Source organism: Balaenoptera acutorostrata, chromosome 7 (assembly GCF_949987535.1).
Source record: "Balaenoptera acutorostrata chromosome 7, mBalAcu1.1, whole genome shotgun sequence".
Taxonomy (NCBI): Eukaryota; Metazoa; Chordata; class Mammalia; order Artiodactyla; family Balaenopteridae; genus Balaenoptera; species Balaenoptera acutorostrata.
In genome coordinates this window covers 76,042,540-76,064,950 of record NC_080070.1, presented here as the reverse complement: position 1 = coordinate 76,064,950, position 22,411 = coordinate 76,042,540, and the positions used below count along the sequence as shown (strand labels likewise).

The 22,411-nt window shown below is 36.0% G+C and overlaps 1 protein-coding gene across 2 annotated transcripts in view; it reads right to left on the bottom strand.

Moving 5' to 3' along the window:
- Window positions 1-6,699: 6,699 nt before the first annotated feature.
- Window positions 6,700-22,411, bottom strand: part of SP4 (Sp4 transcription factor) — a 73,945-nt gene continuing 58,233 nt past the window's right edge. For both annotated transcript variants that reach the window (XM_057550454.1, XM_057550452.1), the window contains one exon: window positions 6,700-10,129. In XM_057550454.1, the coding sequence (XP_057406437.1) occupies window positions 9,983-10,129 (147 nt within the window). In that variant the 3' untranslated portion in view covers window positions 6,700-9,982. The remainder of the gene's footprint in view (window positions 10,130-22,411) is intronic.

Sequence of the window (22,411 nt, the reverse complement as noted above, 5' to 3'; positions counted from 1 at the left end):
ATTGACATCCCCTGGATTTTGAAAAACAAAACAAACAAGAAAATAAATGAAGAACTGAGGTTCTTTTCATAGGACCCATAACCCTGTTCTAGTCATGATTTACTCCATAAAAATGAGAATTAAAGGTTATACATCATCATCAGAATAGGGCGTAATTTTCTAACAATATTACCTTTCTGTCCATATAATTATAGAAAATGAGAGGAAGCGACTATAATACAAAACCACAGTAACTTATAAACTTAATTCTGACTTACAATCTGCAATTAGAAATATATATGATGCTTCACCAAACATGCACACACACACACACATATTTCACATACATATATATATTTGACAAAGAATAAGCTAACATAAAAGCTTCAAAGACATAACACAGTTAAAGTCGTAACCATTTACAACATTGCTGAATTGAGTTGGAATCTTTTTTTAGTTAGCTTGCTCTTTGCCTTTATACTATTTTCCTCAACAGTGGTTTTCCAAACATGTTAGGGTGACCAAACATTTCAAAGCCATGATGCCCTTTAGAACCATGAGTTACTGATGTATTTAATTCCAACATAAAATTATACAAGCTAGGAACAATTTTACCAGCAGAAAATATAACCTTATTATGGCTTCCACATCTCAAAAATAATACTATCAGTAAAATATTTATTAAACCACATTTCATAGCAAGATAATAAATAACACAATTTGAGCCAATGCTTCAAAGACGAATGAATGTGGGAGACAACTGCTCAAGTTTAATTTCCTCCTCTTTCCTGTGATTTGCTTTTGTCTGATCTTAGCTCCCAGGGTCTGACTTCTTGTCTCTCTGATTCTGACTCGAGACTTGTTCATCTTAACCTGGCCCACCATGATCTGAGCCTTGGCTCCTCCCTGTGGATGCGGGCTTACTGCACTCCCATCTCTGCAAGTGCTGGCCAGCCCATCCCAGGAGTCGGGGAAGGGGATATCAAGGTGCTCTAGAAATCTAGCCAAGGGAGAGATGGAAGGAGGCAGGATTAATACAGAAAAGAGGAACAGCATCCCTTATGCCTGAATCTGGTGGCACACAATATGTGCTAAATGTACTGGCTGATTGGAAAAAGCATCTCTGCAGGTTAGCTTGGGAATGAAAGAGGCAAGTCAGAGTTAAGAACAGGATCTGAAGCCCAGTTAAGGTAGTGAAATGGAAGAGGTGCTGGAAGTGGGGGGCAGCAGCTAGCGGAGGTGCCTCTGAGCCTGGCAGGGCACGAAGCCAGTTTGGACAATTTATTTGTTTATATCTTATCTTATTCCGCAAAGAATCTGAAAAGCTAAGTGAAGATAGCTTAGAGCTCATAAATGCAGAGCATCCTATTCTTTTCTGAACCAAGTCTGAGAGGAAGTTGTGTAGGATAAGAAAAGGTTTGGACCCCAAAATGCACATTTTTTTTTTTTTCAATTTAACAGGGAACTGAAAACATAGGAGTACTTTTGCCCTGTAAGCTCAGGTTCATTTTGTTTATTTAAGTGTACCTCTAAACATAGGGGATGATTTTAGATATAGAAAATTTTCCACACGTTAACAACAACAAAAAAGTTTTTGAACAGCAGATGGGCGGATGTTTCTGTTTTTCACTATTTGGTTTGCTTCTTGTTCACTCGTTTGGTTGTCTGCTATCACTTAGGTAGCCAAGTAGTTGAAATTAACATTTTAAAATTAGAAAATAACTAAGATTTGAAACCTTAATTTTGCTTAGCATTGGGAAAAGATGACCATCATATAAATCTGAGATAGAAACTAGCTCATAGGTAGTTTGAGAAAAAATGTACAGTTGAATCAAGAAATTCTCACTAAAATTTCTTCTTTAAAATGGGATATTGAGCATTAACTTTTCAACATACTGGTACTCAAAGCATTTCAAGATTGGTCCAACTGAGAACTATTCCATCCTCCCTGCCCCCTTTTGGGTTATGATAACAATAACTTCTACCTATTAAATACGATTGTGTCAGAGGCTTGAGAGTTACCTTATTTGATCCTCTTAAGACACCTAGGAGGTATTATTCCCATTTTGGAAATGAGGAAAAGAGGATGCAGAAGTGGTAGTCAGATAATTTGCCCAAGGTTGTGTAGTAAGTGGCAGAACCAGGAATCAAGCCCACACTCCTCAGCCTCCCAGTTGGTGATCTCTGTGTCACACGGCTTTGCTTTTACCAGGGTGCTCAACCCTCTTCGTTATGAGCAGGCCTTTATCTCCATGGCAAGGATGCACCGCCACCTCTTACCTCTCTCCTGCTCTCCTCGTTTTTGGCCCCTCTAGACTATTGCGCTTTAGCTGTGGTCCAGTCAGGCGTAGGGCTCATCCCTTTCGCTGATTCCTCTTCCCCCAGCTTCCTCTCAGATACTGATTGGCAAGGGTTGCTTCCTCACTTCCAGTTTTACTCAGACATCAGTTCAGGGAGGCTTCCTGACCCCCCTAATTACAATCGCAGCCCCAGCACTCTTCATGTTTAGCCTACTTGTCCCCGTTGCCCTTACCACTTTCAAATCTGCGTGAACTCTGTGAGGGCAGGGGATAGGGCTTTTTGTCTTATTCTTGGTCTGACACATGGATTAGTGGCTGGTACCAAACAGACCCTCAGTATTTGTCCAATGAATGGAGACTCAAAATACAAGCCTATTAGTCATCGCTATCATTAAGTCCTGAAGCAAATTAATGTCCAGAAGTAGAAGGGCTAGATAAAAATGTAGTTTTATGGAAACTATTGGTACAAATCTTTTATACAGAATTTTAGGGTATGTGTGTATTTTTAGGCCTATCTGTATTTCTTGCAGTCTTTCTTTCAGCAGCTTTAAAAACAAAATAGTTTTATGCTGAAGTCTGAACTTCCTAATCCAATCCTAATGTTATAGTGATATATAGCTAAAATGTTACACATAGCATATATTTTATCTATATACATGTACTTAATTTTATTAAAATACATATAGGAAACACAAAACCCTGTGGATATGTTTCCACTGAACAAAAATGTTAAACAGTGCCACAGTTATGCAAAGGGATTACTGTTAACTGGAAACACAGCTACTGTTTCCTTGAAAAAAATTTTACTGTGGTAAAAATATTGTTTTTATGGAACATTTCAAATATCATAAGCGGATGTGAAAATTCCCCTTGACTATCACCCAATTTTCCTGGTTGACTTCCTAAGAGAATGTACAATGTACTTAAGGCTTGAGTAACTGTACTTAACTGTGGGCAGCATAGTGATGCATGATTTATCAGGAAAGTACCTTTTCTATTTAAAGAGAATAGATTTTATGTCAGTACAGTCTAATACAAAATATGTAATTTGCTAACTCATTTGCTAAATCAAATCCTTATTGTAAAGAGCTGTTATATATATGTACATGCATACATAACTTGCTTTTCTGAGCTAAAGTACTATAAATAGCATACTGATTTCTTTTTATACATGAAAACTTGATTATTAAAATTCTGTAATCTAGAAACCCTATTAATTGGAACACTTTCCTCCAGGAGAAATTGTCCTAGCAGTTACCAAACTATTACCTTAGACAAAAACGAAGGTTTGTACCATTTTCCTTCCTCCCTTACTCTTTGTTTCTTTCTTACTATTTGCACTTGAAATCACTCTCAGGTATCCAAAAATAAATTATTTCATTGCCACCTGCTACAAAGAAGAACACAGCCTAAGACGTACACTAATTAGCAACCCTTAGAAGAATGGAATACATGCCTTAAAAATCCTGCTACACAATTACAAGTCGGTTGTGTGTGAATCAGACATTATTGCTTGGGCAGTAAATACAGTAATATGTAATTCAGATGTACTGAAGAATAAAGTATTTATTTCTTGTACATACGTGAAGTCTGCACTCTTTAAGCATCTGAAATTTTAAATAAAAATAAACAAGCTATGCCATCATTTTTTCTTGATATCTTGGCTTTATCATGAACAGCATTGTGAACTATACCTTATTATATTTACAGTGTTGGCTGAGCACTGCCTCAACTTTCCTAACTTATTACACCAGTGGTTTTATGTCAACAATCTATGATATTCTTTTTTTTTTTTTTTTTTTTTTTTTTTTTAAAATTACAGTTGTGTTGTGTTCTTTTTTTTTTTTTTTTTTAATTTTATAGCTACTTTATTTATTTATTTATTTATTTTTGGCTGTGTTGGGTCTTCAGTTCGTGCGAGGGCTTTCTCTGGTTACGGCAAGTGGGGGCCACTCTTCATCGCGGTACGGGGACCGCTCTTCATCGCGGTGCGCGGGCCTTTCACTATCGCGGCCCCTCCCGTTGCGGGGCACAGGCTCCAGACGCGCAGGCTCAGCAGCTGTGGCTCACGGACCCAGCTGCTCCGTGGCATGTGGGATCTTCCCAGACCAGGGCTCGAACCCGTGTCCCCTGCATTAGCAGGCAGATTCTCAACCACTGCGCCACCAGGGAAGCCCAACAATCTATGATATTCTGACATAAACTGCAGCAAGATCTTTTTTGACCCACCTCCTAGAGTAATGAAAATAAAAACAAAAATAAACCAGTGGAACCTAATGAAACTTAAAAGCTTTTGTACAGCAAAGGAAACCGTAAACAAGATGAAACGACAACCCTCAGAATGGGAGAAAATATTTGCAAATGAAGCAACTGACCAAGGATTAATCTCCAAAATATACAAACAGCTCATGTAGCTCATTATCAAAAAAACAAACAACCCAATCAAAAAACGGGCAGAAGAGCTAGACATTTCTCTAAAGAAGACATACAGTTGGCTAACAAACATGTGAAAAGATGCTCAACATCACTATTTCTAATAATTCAAATCAAAACTATAATGAGGTATCACCTCACACTAGTCAGAACGGTAATCTTCAAAAAATCTACAAACAATAAATGCTGGAGAGGGTGTGGGGAAAAGGGAACCCTCTTACACTGTTTGTGGGAATGTAAATTTATACAGCCACTATGCAGAACAGTATGGAGGTTCCTTAAAAAACTTAAAATAGAACCATCATATGACCCAGCAATCCCACTACTTGGCATATACCTAGAGAAAACCATTAATTCAAAAAGATACATGCACTCCCAATGTTCACTGCAGCACTATTTACAACAACCAGGACATGGAAGCAATCTAAATGTCCATCAACAGAGGAATGGATAAAGAAGATGTGGTACACATACAATGGAATATTACTCAGCCATAAAAGAAACGAAATTGTGTCATTTGCAGAGACGTTGATGGACCTAGACTGTCATACAGAGTGAAGTCAGAAAGAGAAAAATAAATCTCGTATATTAACACATATATGTGGAATCCGGAAAAACGGTAAAGATCATCTTATTTGCAAAGCAGGAACAGAGACAGATGTAGAGAACAAACATATGGATACCAAGGGCAAAGGGCAGGAGGTGGGATGAACTGGGAGATTGGGATTGACATATATACACTATTACGTATAAAACAGGTAATTAATGAAAACCTACTGTATAGCACAGGGAACTCTACTTGGTGCTCTGTGGTGACCTAAATGGGAAGGAAATCCAAAAAAGAGGGGATATACATATATGTACAGCTGATTCACTTTGCTGTACAGCAGAAACTGACACAACAGTGTAAAGCAAATATAATCCAGTTTAAAAAAAAAATCTATGATAAAGTAAAAAGCGTTACTTTTTTGGTATTTTCTTTGACTCCCTGTTGGCTCCTGGTTCCTGGTTCTGAGTTTGAAGTTCCTAGAAGTCCAAGAATCAAACTGGTAATACCACATAAAAAATTTTAAAAAATAGAAAAAGTTTACTACTTGTATTATCCCTTTTATACAATATCATCCTGATGCTTCCAAATGTGAATTTTTCAGATAACTGAAGTATACATTTTTAGTTTGATACAAATCTTTTGAAAAATTATTCCTTACTAGTCTTGTTTGGCAGAGAATTAATTTAACTGTTTCTTGATTCAGGAATTGTTACGAACGCATATTATTACACTAGCCATGTCTTTACCTTAGGGTTTTACTATACAACGCGATCTACCCAAACACTATGTAAGCCTTGATCGCTACAGATTTAAAAAGAAATTTTGGCGTCTTCTGTTAGTAGATCAATGTACTTCCCTGCGTAGATCAATGTACTTCCCTGCTGCCTAACATCCCCTGCCCCTCACTTGGCTGTATCTAATCTGGCCTGGGTTTGGAAATCTGATAACTAGTTGTTATAGTAATGTATTCATTATGTCCGTTAAGGTTCTGCATGAGATTTGCAGGGCTCTCCCAAGAGGAAAAGACAATAGCTTCTGCTTATAGACTGTGGCATCTATATACATGGCATACATTGCTTCTTAGTGTTTCTGTAAGCTTAAATAACATCTTAATTATGTTTTCATTTTTAGGTCTTCCTACAATTTCCTAACATTTATTGCTTAAAAATATTTAAGTAAAAAATGTCCCTAAATCAAATTTTAATTTCCATACATGTCTAGAGCAATGGCTACAAATTAACGTGAAATTTGAATTGGTGTTCTTTGGCGGTACGTTCAGAGAAATGGTGACCAGATCTTAATACCAGGAATTATGAAGAGTTGCCAGTATGTTTTCTAGTGAGAAGCATTTACTTTCCAGTGTTCATCATTATAAAAAGGTTGATAGTTCAAACAATTTATTGCTGTTTTATAGCATACATAATTAAATGAAGAAACATGTTAAACTCAAGGGAATTTTTAATAGGTTACTTGCAATTGTTATTGCAGGCAACAACTTGTACATGATTTTATTTCCAAATCCACAAAAAACAAATTTTATACAAATCAGCACTGTAAAAATGTCAATTACAGCCCCAGAGGCTTTGCTGGCAGAATAATTGTCTAAATTCTAGGATATGGGAAACAGGTTTTTTTCTGGACTCTTTTTTTTTTTCTTTTTTTTTTTTACAAAAAAAAATTTACAAGTGAAATGTTACTACAAAACTTTTTATAAGGAATTTTTGCAAAACATTTACATTTTACCATCAACTATTTCTGTTTTAAAATCATTATGTAGATTTAATACCCTATGCTGCACATCAATTTATGTGGGATGACAACTTAGTGACATGCATAAAAAAACACCACAAGGCATTAAAATGAAGACTTAAATACAAATATTGTTGCAATAAAATAGTTATAAAATTGAAAAATAGGACCTAAACATCATGCTTATCTAAGTTTGACAAATTAACTTTTTCTCCTAGATTACACACTTTTATTACTGCTCTCATGAGAGTGTGATAAATAATGACTTAACATCAAGTTCTAATGTAATCAGCAACACATACACAAACCTAACCAAAGAAAGTATACTGTAAGAAAAAACTATTCTAACACTGGAGTTCTACCATGATAAATACATAGCTTTGCACTGATAATTACAATAAAGAAAAGTTTTATAACAGTGGCAAAGGGAATGAACAGTGAAATGTCATTAAACAAGACTCTACTGCACATCTGTGCCCTATTACTTATAACAGCTATATCCCACTGAGTCAAATAAAGGACACTGAAATTTACGATTCTTATAAGACAGAAGAGTGGATTCAGAATGGTATGCAGAACAGACTGTCAAAAGATTTCTAATTTCAGTGGTGAAATGTGCACCTGCTAACACAAATTAATATATTTTATATGCTATAAAGCTATCCAGATTCAGTTTGTTAAATTTACAATAGGCCTCATTGTTGATTAAAAAATAACTTCGATTTCTGAGGAGCATACATAGGTATGCATTAAAATTGGTTCATGGAATAATGGTGCAGAGAGCTCATACTCGGTATTAACAACAACAAAAAGTGTCACTCTGAGGAAACATGATTCAAACAATACGAAAGTTTCTTTGCATAAAAAAATTTATAGCACTGATTGTGTAGCATAATGATAGATAAAATATATATTTGATGTTTCAGCTCCTATATAATAAAATTAAAATTAATACTACCAAATGCTCCTCTGTACCAAACAAAGCAACAAACTGATTCTGATGTTTTAAAGCCAGATACATCAGTTGTTAAGAGTACGTTAAATAAAATATACAAAACAATTTACAAAATCCAACTAAAATTTAAAGACTTTGTTACAAGTCTACAAAAGCTTTAAGAAACTTGAAATTTATAACCACAGTGTAAAAATTTTTTTTTCCTTTAATCTCAAAGCTTTTTTATACAAACTGAAAGCACAAAAGACCTTCAGTTTTATATAACGCTACAAAGGGCTGGCCTAAAGTGTACATAGTGTAAACAGTGATCATTACAGTATTTCTCCTTCATCAAAAATACAAGAAACATCACAATTTCGGAAGAGAATTCGCATGAGTAGTACTTTTCCTGAAATAATAGGGAATGCACAAGAAAACATACACCTATATTCAAACAATCCCCAAACTAATGGTGTTAATAAACCGAGCAGTTAAAAACTTTAGTTTTCAAATGGTCAATTCCAATTCCATTATAATTCTTTGTAAATATATTTTTAAAATATGAAGTATCTTACTAATATTTAAGCTACTGGTATACTCCCAATTTTTTTTATATGAAACTTTTGGCCATCTTTCCTATTAAGACCCTTGTATAAACAATGAAATACATTTTTTCTTTAGTCACTTAATTGACTGAAATTATTCTGATTTTTAAAAAATAATTTTTGTTTCATAGTATCACATCTGTTATATATTTGTTAGGCTGTCTTCTTAGGGAAAATTCAGTTATTGGCATAACATAAAGACATTACTGTGTTATAAATTCTTAATCAGCCTCTAACACAGTGCTAGAAATAAAATGGGATTCGCTAATTTTTAGTAAAGAGGAAAACAGAAATTGTAATGCAGTTAAAAGATAATTTTCTGCTGGCCTTAAAAAAAGTGTGATAATTCTTTCTTTGGCTACCAAGTCAAAGCATAAAGAATTTTGCACATTGTCAACATAACTCATATTTACAGAATATGAAACTACAGAACGATTTAAACTCTATGCAAATATTTCCAATATAAACATTTAAAATGAACTTTGTGGTTCAACCTAGGGTTAGGAATATAATCAATCCTAACTTCAAAACCTTACCTGTTAAACTGCCTCATTTTATTTTTCTGAAGCTATTATGAGTTTTGTTTTCCCCCCAGTATTTTCCTAAGGTTTCAATCTAAAATTTAACCTAAGGTTTAGCTCTAAGTTCCTCTTGGGTCTCCAAATGGAGAAAGTACTTGGACTTCACTGATTGTCTGCATACGCACTACTACAATGTAGTGGTAATAAAGATCTGAGATAGCCTCTCAGATTACTTTTTTGGAACTTACCTAATTCAGCTGTTGAAGAATTTCTAATATTTAGAAAAGACGGCCAAAACTATTTTCAGTTGATTTTCCAAAAATCAAGCTAAGGAAATAAAGTATTATCTCTATCATCAGTTAACTATTTGTTTTCTGTGCTATTGCAAAAAAAAATAAATCCACATAAATTATTACTGACTGAATTTATAACAAAGTACTTTCAAAGAAAACAAGTCCAATTAAGGTCCAGCCTGCAAACTACTGAGGTCTGTCTTTTTAAACACGTTAACACATGATGTTAAGAGAGGGGAAGATTCAGTTTAAAAATTATGTGATAGATCTCCAAATAACTACAACGTATAATATGGAGGAAATACTTTTCTATCTGTTTCCAGTACATCAGTTTGCTTTTTATATTTTTAAAAATTCAACACTTCATGTGCTGACCCAAAATCTTGGAATACTTAAAGAAGCCAAGAATGAAAACATGATTTCCTACTTTGTAATTCACCTGACCAGCCCATTTCCAGATTTTCAAATGTGTGTAAACTTAAGTGCAGCACTAGAGGTCTCTGTTATAAATAACTTTTCAGAATTCTTCCATGTTGGTTGAAACATTGGGAGTTGCTGGGTTTGAATCTTGAGAAATGGCTGCAACTGTGACAATTCTTGGGGAGCCAAGCACCTCTGTTACAGATGAGTCCAGTTCTCCGGAGGTAACAATGGCAAGAGCTGTCCCACCACCTTTCTTATTCTGGTGTGTTTTGACATGTTTGGAGAGATGATCACTCCGCATAAATCTTTTAGAACATTCTGGACATTCAAATCTCTTTTCACCTAAACAGAAAAACAGTAAATGAATAGTAATTCACTTTATCTAAATGAAATTATAATTTAAAATAATTTATCTTCTGGTCATACTATACTTTTGAGTAGTTGCAAAATACTTCATGTTTTTATTTTAAAATGCCATCAAACACACAGTGCAGTACATGACTTTAAAGTCATGATTCTGCTAAGAACTGAAAATAAAAGCTGTTTCCTCAGTTTCCTTATCTACAAAATAAGAGGGTTTCTAACAGATGATCTCAAAAATCTCTTCCAGGTATAACAATACATTATGTTCAAGGCTCATGTCCGCCCTTCCTTAAAAACGACTGTCTAGGTTTTGAATATAAGGCCTAGAAGCAGGAAATACCTTAGAACTACTTCAAATAAAATCAGTTAATAATTTTGTAGTGTACTGAGTTTCTTCACAAGGCAAAAATGAGAGTCGGGCAAACAGTACATTTCAAATTTAACAGAGTTTTTAGGTCTCGCAGAATTAAGACTATTAGGTTCTGGTACACGGACTGATCCTCATATATTCTCTCTTTAAGTTATAAGATAGTTCTACTGGAACTAACTACTTCTGTATTTAAGAAAAAAAAGTCCTTTCATTTTTGTGTATAATGGGTGGGGCACATAAAAATTTGGTTAATTGGTATATCGTCACGTTCATAATGGATAAACTATTAGCTTTAGTCCTTCCCTTAAAATTGTTACTTAAGGGAAAGAAGCAATGTTTTCCCAGTCTGATAGTAGAACTTGGATAATAAGAAAATTCAATTCAGCTGACTTATTTTACCTGGCCCTGCTTTTGACTTACTAATAGAAAATCTATAGGTTCAAGTTTGCCCATGCCAGATATTATCCCCTATTCTTTATATGTTTGTTTTATCCAAAAAAAATTGCATTTGAGGTGTCTCATTGAACTTTTCTTTCTCTTTCAGTCTTGAAAAATTAAATGAAAGGATAAATAAATGGTTGAGACAAAATTCTTAAAGACATTAAAAATAAAGGCAGTTAAGGTTTAAGGTAAAACGACTTGCATCTTATGAATGCTAACAGCCAGACAAGGGCTAAAAACAATTATGAGGGTTTATGTTTAGGATCAATCTTGAACTCTTTTATCTTTCAAGTTTCCCATTTTACTTCAAAAGAAAAATTCTAAGTGTACAAATTTAAAAGCTGGAAGAAATTTTAAGGATCTTATCTTATATTTTCCTTTTATAGATGAGTAAGTTGGGGCTCAGAAATTAATTAATTTGCTTGGGAATCATACAATTTATTAATATCAGAGCAGAATTCAAGGCACCTGGCTTCTAGTTCAGGCTTTTTGTACTAAATCACCTGTAGTAGAGACCTCTGTTCTTTTACAGCAACAGTGGCCAAGAATAATCAGAAAGAAATCAGGTAGTGATGGCTTGAAGGCACGAGATCATTCAGTAAACACTGAATCAATGGGTGATCAACTTGTACACACTGGCTGTTTAATAAACATTTGTTAGCTGTGATATTCATGAGCTCAGTCATTTTTCAACAAATATTTGTGGAACATCTGTAATGTGCCAGGCACTGGTGATACAAATCTGAACAAGTCAGAGTCTCTGACTTGAAGAAGCTTCCGTTATCTTAAGAGAGTCATTTGTAACCACATGGAGCTACTGGTACCAAATGAGCAAGAAATTCAAGTCCCCTGCTACTCAGCAGCAAACTGTAAGATAAATGAGAAATGATGGGGACATGGTTTGTGTGTGGACTTTCTAGCCTACTCCTAAGAGGTGTGGGTATCCAATTAATTTCAAGCAATGAAAGTTGGCTAGAATCTCAAAATAAGTAAATAATGTTGTACAATTCAACTATCGTTAGGGGAATGACATTTCAGTTTATTAACCTTTTCCACAAAGAAGTGTGTTTTCTGTGGTGTAAGATAATTTCTGAATTTCTTACCTCTTAGCAAACATTCTCATTATACTTTATAATATATGGATACAGGGAGGTACAGGGTTCTTGTACTAACTAAATATACTATAATACCTTTTTTTGTATTTATAATTATAATTATTTTTATAATTATTTTTAGTAGGGTTAATACTTTTTATAATTAATGCAACTAATTATCAAAACTGTTGATATTAGTTACTTACGGTGGGCAAAATGCCCCAATCCCCCACAAAGATGTCTGTGCCCTAATCCCTGGAACTTGTGAATACGTTTTATTACATGGCAAAAGGGATGTAACTAAGTTTATAAAGGTTAACAAAGGGAGAGTGTTCTGAATTATCTGCGTGGGCCCAATCTAATCACATAAGTTCTTAAAAGGAGACCGCTTTCTTCAGCTGGAGTCAGAGAGATGCAGCAAGAGAAAGCAGAGAAATCAGAAGTGTGAGAGGAACCTGACCCGCTGTTGCTGGAGGGGTGCCACGTGGAAAGTGTGAGAAGGAACGTGGGTCACCTCCAGGAGCAAACGCCAGCCCCACTGCCGCCCTGCTGACAGGCAGCAAGAACACAGGGACCTACGCACTACAACAGCAACCGTTAAATCTGGCTGACAGCGTAAGTCTGGAAGCAGATGCTGCCCCAGGGCCTCCGGGAGGGAACACAGCCCAGCCAACACCTTGATCTCACCTTTGTGAGAGGCTAAGCAGAGGACCCCGGCTGAGCCTACTAGGACTTCAGACTTAAACAGTGATATAAAAATGTGTGTTGGGGCTTCCCTGGTGGCGCAGTAGTTGAGAATCTGCCTGCCAATGCAGAGTTCGAGCCCTGGTCTGGGAAGATCCCACATGCCGCGGCACAACTGGGCCCGTGAGCCACAACTACTGAGCCTGCGTGTCTGGAGCCTGTGCTCCGCAACAAGAGAGGCCGTGAGAGTGAGAGGCCCGCGCACAGCGATGAAGAGGGGCCCCTGCTCGCTGCAACTAGAGAAAGCCCTCGCACAGAAACGAAGACCCAACACAGCCAAATAAATAAATAAATTAAAAAAAAAAAAAGTTTCTGTGGTGTCTATCCTGTGGAAAGCACAGACAAATACAACTCACGTAGTGCCTAGCCAAAAAGATATAGATTTAAAGCACAAGAGGGTCAAAACAATTTACTAGAATAATGAAACAAACAAACAAAAAAAAAGTGTGTTGTTTTAAGCTCTTAAATTTGTGGTAGTTTGCTGTGGGAGCAATAGAGAACTGATAGTTATATAAGATATAGTCTTGAAAAAGGTAAAGCCTAATTAAAAAAATTACAGCTGATCTGTTACACGGATCAAGATCCGTGAAATATCTGCATCACAACTACAAAAGCATAACGAAGAAATTCCAAATTTTATTTCTCTAAGAAAATCTCAAGGATGTAAGCAAAATGATTTTGGTTTAATATACTGAATATAGGAAAAAAATTGCTCATTTCACCTATATTATTAATAAAATGCCAAGCTGTATTACACAACTATTAAAATATGGTAGTATTTTAAAAGGATTTAAGTAGAAGATTCATATTTAGAAATTATGTAGATTATTTCCTAACATGATATTAACAGTAATTTCTCTCAGAAAAAAAATTTGCTGAGATTTTCAAATGGAATCATAGACTTGAAAGAAAAATGGAACTAAATCAGATCTTTTAAGCTTTATGTAGTTGAGGTACCCATCAAGAGCCAATTATCTAGCTGCCATAGTTCTGCCTATAATCTCATTTTCAAAGTGTTATCCTCAAACTTAAGCTAATATAATATATAAAACACACTTTATGGATTATTGATGTTATTTCTAAGTTTGTCATTTGATAACATACCTGCATATTTATCAATTAAAATAATTTCAGGAGTGAACTGAGGGACTATATTAGCTTCCAAGGGCTACTATAAAAAAACAAACAAAAAAAAATCACAAACTGGGTGGCTTAAAAACAACAGATATTCACTCTCTCACAGTTATGGAGCTAGATGCCCAAAATCAAGGTGTCAGTAGTGCAATGCTCCCATCAAAGGCTCTAGAGAAGAATCCTTCCTTGCCTCGTCCTAGCTGCTGGTGACTTCTGGCAATCCTTGGCATTCATCGGCTTGTAGGTGCAGCTCTCCAATCTTTGCCTCTGTCTTCACATGGCCTTTTCCCCTGTGTCTCTGTGTCTTCTCCCTTTCTTACATGGATGCCAGTCATTGGATTTAGGGTCCACTAGGTCCTAAATCCTAGGCACTAGGCATAGTATGACTTCATCTTAATTCATCTCATCTGCAAATAACTATTTCCCAAGAAGGTCACATTCAGATACTGGGGATTAGGACTTAAACATATCTTTCTGGGAGACACAATTCAACCCACTACAGGGACATTTTTAAATGTCTGGCATTTGTTACAGCTAAGTAAAAGACACACCCTTTGCTCAATGAATACTTCAACTAAACGTCCATTTGTAGCACATATACAATTTCTTACCAGACTTTTATATATAACTCACTCTACAGAAATCATATTTTGATTTGTTCTAAAAAACCTCATTATTCAAACTGAGAAACTTGTCGTCCCTGGATCCCTCCAATGTCTATCAGGAGGGACCTAACAGTACCTCCTGGACACTCTCCCTTACCTACTCAGCCTAGAATATCTAAATGAATCTTTTCATAAGTACACTCAATTCTCCTCTATCATTACCTGTGGATAAAAGCAAATTAAAAGGGGGAGGAATGATAATTTGAGAGAAGTTATGTGGCTTAAATTTTCTTGAAGGAGAAGACAGAGTAAGGGGAAGTTAACTGGGAGTGACAAGGGAATTAAGAAGAAGACTTAAGGAGGTTTAGGTAATTGCTAAGGTAATGAGGAAGCTGAAAAAAAGAATAAGATTGATAGGCTGTTCTGAGAGACTGGCTGAGATTTGAGACCATAAATTTGTAGATATCAAATGTGCACCATGAGTAATTTTTCATTTCTTCCTTCAGCAATTATCTACTCAAATATAGAAGCCCTTTGGTCATTTCATTATGAACACTTTTTCAAAAGGCAATCTTATCTACTCTAATGGTTTTAACTATCATCTACAAACGGATGGGTACATCAAGATCCAGATTCCTAAACTACGAATTTAACATCTCCAAGATGTGCCATAGAAAGCATCACTCAACATGTCACCAACAGAACTCATTAACTTTCCAGCCCTTATAATTCTCAGAAATAAAGGGGAAAAGCCCCCCAAACTATGAAAGAGGTAATGTCAGTAAACGTGGTGATCTCCAAGAACCCACTCCTCTGTGAAAGGAATCAGAAACTGGGAGAAAACAATCAAATCAACCCTTTCAGACTCTGGAAATTAATCAAGGCTTCCAGTAACTCAGGGAGTGTTTAATAAAGAAAATGGCTGAATCTTGGTAAGAAGAGCAAGTTTTGTGGTGTTTTAACTTGCCTAGTTCCATTTTCTACTCCCCAGCAGCCTGGTAGTCACCAGAGGGAACAGAACAGAGCAGGAGCCCTTTCAAAACTTCTTTCCCAAAGAATCATCATTGTTTCTTTGGAGGACCCCACTTAAAATACTTTTGTATTTAACCTTCCTTGGAAGTACCCCAATGCAAAAAGTCTTCTTCCAGGGGTAGAGAAGGGCATGTGTTTGTCTAAAACAATTATAGGTAAGTGTTTTAACTTCATGGATGTCCAAAACAATGAATAATACTTGGGCCAAACAATAAACAGACTAAACAAAAAGCTTAAAAGAAAAAGTTGACATACTCCTTGGAATCTAAAAGGCCACATACATGCTTAGGGCTGTGAGTCTACTCAGGAAAGGGCTGAGAAGAACCAAACTCTCACTTATGCCTATCCTTTGAGGCTCTGCAAAAGCAGAAAGTGAAGGCTATGGTAGCATTGTCAACTGTCTGGCTGAGTGTTGATGGGGGCCCCAACATGCACACAAAGCCTCTCAGCAAAGAGGGAGAGATTTATTGGTCCTAGGTTTTTAAAAGAAAGAATATTTGAAGAAATGATGGCTGAAAACTCCCCAAATTTGATGAAAAACATTAATATACATATTGAAGAAGCTCAGTTAACTTCAAGTAGGTTAAATGAAAAGAAATTCACACTGAGACACAATAATCAAACTGTTTAAAGTGAAAAACAAAGACAGACTCTAGAAGGCAGCAAGAGGGAAGTGACTCATCATCTACAAGGGATCATCATTAAGAAAAAAGCTGATTTTTTTCATCAGAGATCATGGAGGTGTGAAAGCAATGGGATGATATATTCAAAGAGATAAAAGGAAAAAACCTGTCAATCAAGAATTCTATATACAGAAAAACTATCTTTCAAAAATAAGGAGAAATTAAGATGTTCCCAGATTAATAAAAACTGAAGGAATCTGTCACTAGCAGATCTGCACCTATAAGAAATACTAAAGGGAGTCCTTCAGGCTGAAATGAAAAGACACTAAATGATAACTGGAATACACATGAAGAAAAAAAGAACACCAGGTAAAGTAACTACATAGATAAATATAAAAGACAGTATTTTTTACTCATTTTTCCCCTATCTAGTTTAAAACAAAACTGCATAAAACAGTAATTACAAATCTGTGTTGATGGGTACAATATACAAAGATGTAATTAGTAAAAAAACAGCAGAAGTGGAGGCAGAGCTATGTAGGAGAAACACTTTTGCATGCTATTGAAATAAAGTTGGTATTAATCCAAACTAGACTGTTACAAGATGTGAACTGCAATCCCCAAAGCAGGCAACCACTAAGAAAATAACTTAAAAAAACATACATACATACATATGTATATATATGTTATATATAAATATATATATGCATATATATATACATACACATACATATATTAAAAGAAATTACAAGGTAATTAAAATAACACATGAGCAATATTTGTTTAACACAAAATGTCAATAATGGAGAAACACAGGAACAAAAAAGATAAAAGACATGAAGATAAATAGAAAACAAATATCAAAATGGCAGAAGTCCTTAGCAGTAATTGCATTAAACATGAATGTATTAAACGCTCCAATCAAAAGGCAGAAATTGACAGAATGGATTAAGAAAAAACATGATACAACTATAGGCTTTCTAGCAGAGGCTCACTTTAAATTCAAAGACAGGAATAGGCTAAGAGTAAAAGGACAGAAAACTGATATATTGTGCAAATAGAGAGTCGGAATGGCTACATTAATACTAGAACAGTAAGATAAAAATTACTACTAGAGACAAGGAAGGATACTTTATAACAATAGAAGTGTCACTCCACCAAGAAGATATAACAATTAGAAACATATATGTACCTAACAACAGAGCCCCAAACCATAAGAAGCAAAATCGACAGAATTGAAGGGAGATACGCAATTCTACATTATACCTATCCCTTTCCTGTATTCTCCATTTCAACTGGTAGTAGTCATCATTGGTACCTTTCATCTCTTTTCTCACATCTAATTAATCACCAAGTCCTGTCAATTTTATTACACAAACATCTCTTAAACTGGTCCCAAATATACCCTACAACTTCTGTTTTAGTTGGTATCTTACCAAAAGTCCTTACTGTCTTTGATGATTGGTCTCAAAATTATTCCCTATAAATTTATCCTCCATACAAATACTAAATGGTCTAAAAGGAAAAGGTGACCATCTGATTATCTGTTGAAAACTTTCAATGGTTCCTCATTTCCTATGGCTGCAGAAAAAAACAAAATCAAATAGTACATAACATCCACTGACCTCTGCCTACCTTTTCTGTTTTATCTATTGCCACAAATATCATGGTTCCCAAACACTGAACTGCTTGTAGGTTCTGACATATCATACTTTCTTTCTTGTATGAATTAGATTCTAGTCCAGGTGACTCTGCTCCACCTCCCAGTCATATAATTTTAGGCAACTTCTCTCTCCAATTCTTGGTTTCTTCATTTTTAGCTGGGAATAACAGAAATACCTATTTCATGTTATTGCTCTAAGGATAAAATGAGAAAATGGATTTTAAAAAAGCATTTAGAAACCCAGAACACTGAAGGGGATCAGATATGTTAACTACTACTGTTATTGCCTGTCTGAATTTGTTTACTCTACTGCTTCCATGGCTCATTCTTCCCCATTACTAAATAACTCAACTTGGCTCAAGGAACTAAGTTTGAGGCCTTGATAAAGAAGTCAATCAACCTCTTAAGGCTTAAGTTTAGTCCTTATTTATAAAATGATGGAATTGCAGAAAATCACTTTCAGGAGTCCCTCTGGCTCTAACTCCTATCATTCTTGATAAAGAGACATGTTGCATGACATTGAGGCATATGCATGAGGCTGAGCAAGAAATTCTTTGGATTGTTAAAATAAAAATAAACTAGAAAATCTCTCTCCCTTTTTAGACTGCAATTTCGCAAAGATAAGAGTTGTCTCACACTTCTGAAAATGCTCTAATTTACATACAGTAAAATTCATTCTTTCTGCTACATAGTTCTATGAGTTTTGATAAATGCATTAAGTCATGTAGCTATCCCCAAAATTCAAATGTAGAAGAACTGCTGTCACTTCCAAAAATTCCTTCATGATGTCTCTTCAGTCAAACTCCCTCCTCCATCACACACTAGAAAACACTGATCTGTTCACCTTTTGTATAGTTTTGATTTTTCTATTACATCATACAAATGGAATCATTCAATAGGTAGCCTTTTGATGCTGGATGCTTTCACTTAGCATAATGCATCTGAACTTCATCCATGTGGTTGTGTGTATTAATAATTCATTCCTCTACGCTGGGGAGGAGTACTCCAATGTATGGATATACCACAATATTTCATCCATTCACCAGTTGAAGGACACTTGGGGTGTTTCCAGTTTGGGTGATTATAAATAAATCTGCCATATATATTCAAAGCTGGGGTGAATACTTGGGAGTGGATGCAAGGTCATATGGTTAAGTGTATGTTTAACTTTTATAAGAAAATTCCCAAATGTGTTCCAAAGGTGCTGTGTCGTTTTGCATTCCCACCAGCAAGGAAGTTCCAGTTGCTCTGCAATCTCCCCGGTACTTCTAATTGCCAGGGCTTTGGTGTTCTTGTTTTTTATTTTAGCCATTCTAATAGGTGTATACAGGTATACTGTTGTGGTATTAACTTGCATTCCCCCAAATAAAAGATGATGTTGAATATCTTTTTTTTTTAATTTTTTTTTTATTTTTTATTTTTTTATTTATTTAAATTATTTATTTTTTATTTATATTTTATTTATTTTTTATTATTTATTTTTATTATTTATTTATATTTATTTATATTTATTTTTTATTTTTATTATTTTTATTTTTTATTTTTTATTTATTTTTTATTATTTATTAATTTATTATTTATTTATTTATGGCTGTGTTGGGTCTTCGTTTCTATGCGAGGGCTTTCTCCAGTTGCGGCAACCGGGGGCCACTCTTCATCACGGTGCGCGGGCCTCTATCGCGGCCTCTCTTATTGCGGAGCACAGGCTCCAGACGCGCAGGCTCACTAGTTGTGGCTCACAGGCCTAGTTGCTCCACGGCATGTGGGATCTTCCCAGACCAGGGCTCAAACCCGTGTCCCCTGCATTGGCAGGCGGATTCTCAACCACTGCGCCACCAGGGAAGCCCTGAACATCTTTTCATGTACTTATTTGCCACATGTATAATCTGTTTAGTGAAGTGTCCAGATCCTTGGCCAATTTTTAAAAAGTGTACTGTTGTTCACATACTGTTGAGGTTTGAGAATTCTTTATATATTCTAGATAAAAGTACGTTGTCAGATGTATGATTTTCAAATATTTCCTTCCAGTGTGTGTCTGGTGTTTTCAGAATTTTTTCACAGAGTAAAAGTTTTTAGTTTTTTTTTTTTTTTTTTTTTTAATAAATTTATTTATTTATTTATTTTTGCTGTGTTGGGTCTTCGTTTCTGTGCGAGGGCTTTCTCTAGTTGCGGCGAGCGGGGGCCACTCTTCATCGCGGTGCGCGGGCCTCTCACTGTGGCGGCCTCTCTTGTTGCGGAGCACAGGCTCCAGACGCGCAGGCTCAGTAGTTGTGGCTCACAGGCCTAGTTGCTCCGCGGCATGTGGGATCTTCCCAGACCAGGGCTCGAACCCGTGTCCCCTGCATTGGCAGGCAGATTCTCAACCACTGCGCCACCAGGGAAGCCCCTAGTTTTTAGTTTTTATGAAATCCAGTTTATCAATTTTTCTTTTATGGATTGTACTTCTGATGTTGTATTAAAAACGTTGGTCTAACCTCAGGCCACAAAGATTTTATCCTATATTTAAAAGGTTTTACAGTTTTAGGTTTAGATTTAGGTCTGAGTGATTTTGAGTTAGTTTTATAAAACATATGAGGTATGCAGGTCAAAGTTTCTTTTTTGCATGTGGCTGTCCAACTCTGCCACATTTTGCTGCTGAGAACTTCTGCCTTTCCTTTTATTGTAAGCATGCTTACCTTTACTCCATGGATGATGGTTATAATATCTGCTTTGAAGCAGATACACATTTCAGTTCACATGAAAAGTTCTATCTTGCCTTCTTTGGTCAGTAGTTCCAATATTAATTTATTTTCAAAGACCTTATTATGCTCTTTGGGTCTGCCCAGCACATGCTAGGAATTAGGTGATGGTTTGTAAGACAGTTCAGTCTCTGAGGCCCCTGCTATGGTTCTTTGGGGCTGTTCTGTGCATGTGCAGTTTAGGGGTGAGTCCAGAACTTACTTTGTTCCATTCACAAAATTGAGGATCACCTTTTACAGACCTCTCCAAACTTTCCCTCATACTCTCCAACCCCCAGTGTCCCTTTTCCTGGTTTCTCTGGCCAGAAAGCCAGAATTCTTGAGGCTTCTTTTATTGTCCTGCACATACATTATGACTGGCATTGCCTTCAGAGTGAAATGACAAGAGAGAAAATAAGTGATTCCCCTCACATTTGCTGGAAAACAAGGGCTCAGTATTTCCTGGTCCCTCTAACCAGAGACATGGGTATTTTCTCAAGTTTTTAGTTGCTTATGCTGCCACTACTACAGTGCAACTTACAAACAGGGCTGCCCTTGGAGTACACGGCCCCTTTTCTCAGTTCTCTTAACAGATATACATGGTTTCTCCTAGAGTGTTTGCTGCCTACACCTGCTATTCAGTGCCCACAGAGCCAACGCTGGGAGAACAAAGAGGGAAAAAAATCCTGTGAAACTCACTTGTGTTATGCATTGTTATACAAATTTGATTGTAACAAATTTCTTCAAATTAGGATAGAGATTATCAAGGAAGAGGATATATTCTAGAAGAGAGCCAATCTCTCTTTTGCAGAACTCTGTAGAAGTCCGGAACTCAAAATAATGGGAGGGAGACATGGAACAAAAAACAGTAAATTGAAGCCTATACATGGAATATTAGCCCTACTATCAAAAAATTCGGGCAAAATATCTGAGAATTTGTATCTAAAGAAATGTGATCCCACACTGTATTACTATATATTGATAATTAGGTATCTTCCAATATAACACACAGTGCTCCTATCCGATTTCCTAAAAAGAAAGCCACCAGCTCACAATGATTTCACAATCTTACACTTAAACGTATTCATCAATCATCATCTTCATCATCATCATCATCATCATTACTTGAACAAAAGCCAGGGATCACTGGACAGTGCAGGTAAACCTACAACCTCAGAAAATAGATACAGACAAAAAAAAAAAAAAAAAAAAAAAAGACCCTGGAGGAAACAAGAGACTTCCAGTACGCTCTTGCATTTATACAAGAAGAAGAAGAGGCAATAAAAAAGGAAACAATAAAAAGCACTCTTGGAAATTAAAAAACAATTCAATAGAAATATTTGAAGCTAAAGTTAAGGAATCTCATTGAAAATATAAGAAAAAGGTAAAAAGAAAAAAGCTGTAAAAAAAAAAAAAAATCACCATAGGGAGTCCAACATACATCTAGTAAGAATCCCAAAGGAACAAAAACTAAAAAGGGGAAAATGAGCGACTTCCCTGGCGGCGCACTAGTTAAGAATCTGCCTGCCAACGGTGAGCCCTGGTCCGGGAAGATCCCACATGCCATGGAGCAACTAAGCCTGTGTGCCACAACTACTGAGCCTGCGCTCTAGAGCCTGCAAGCCACAACTACTGAGCCCGCATGCCACAACTACTGAAGCCTGTGTGCCTAGAGCCCGTGCTCCGCAACAAGAAAAGCCACCACAATGAGAAGCCCGCGCACCACAACGAAGAGTAGCCCCCACTCGCCGCAACTAGAGAAAGCCCATGCGCAGCAACGAAGACCCAATGCAGCCATAAATAAATAAATAAATAAATTTTAAAAAACAATTAAAAAA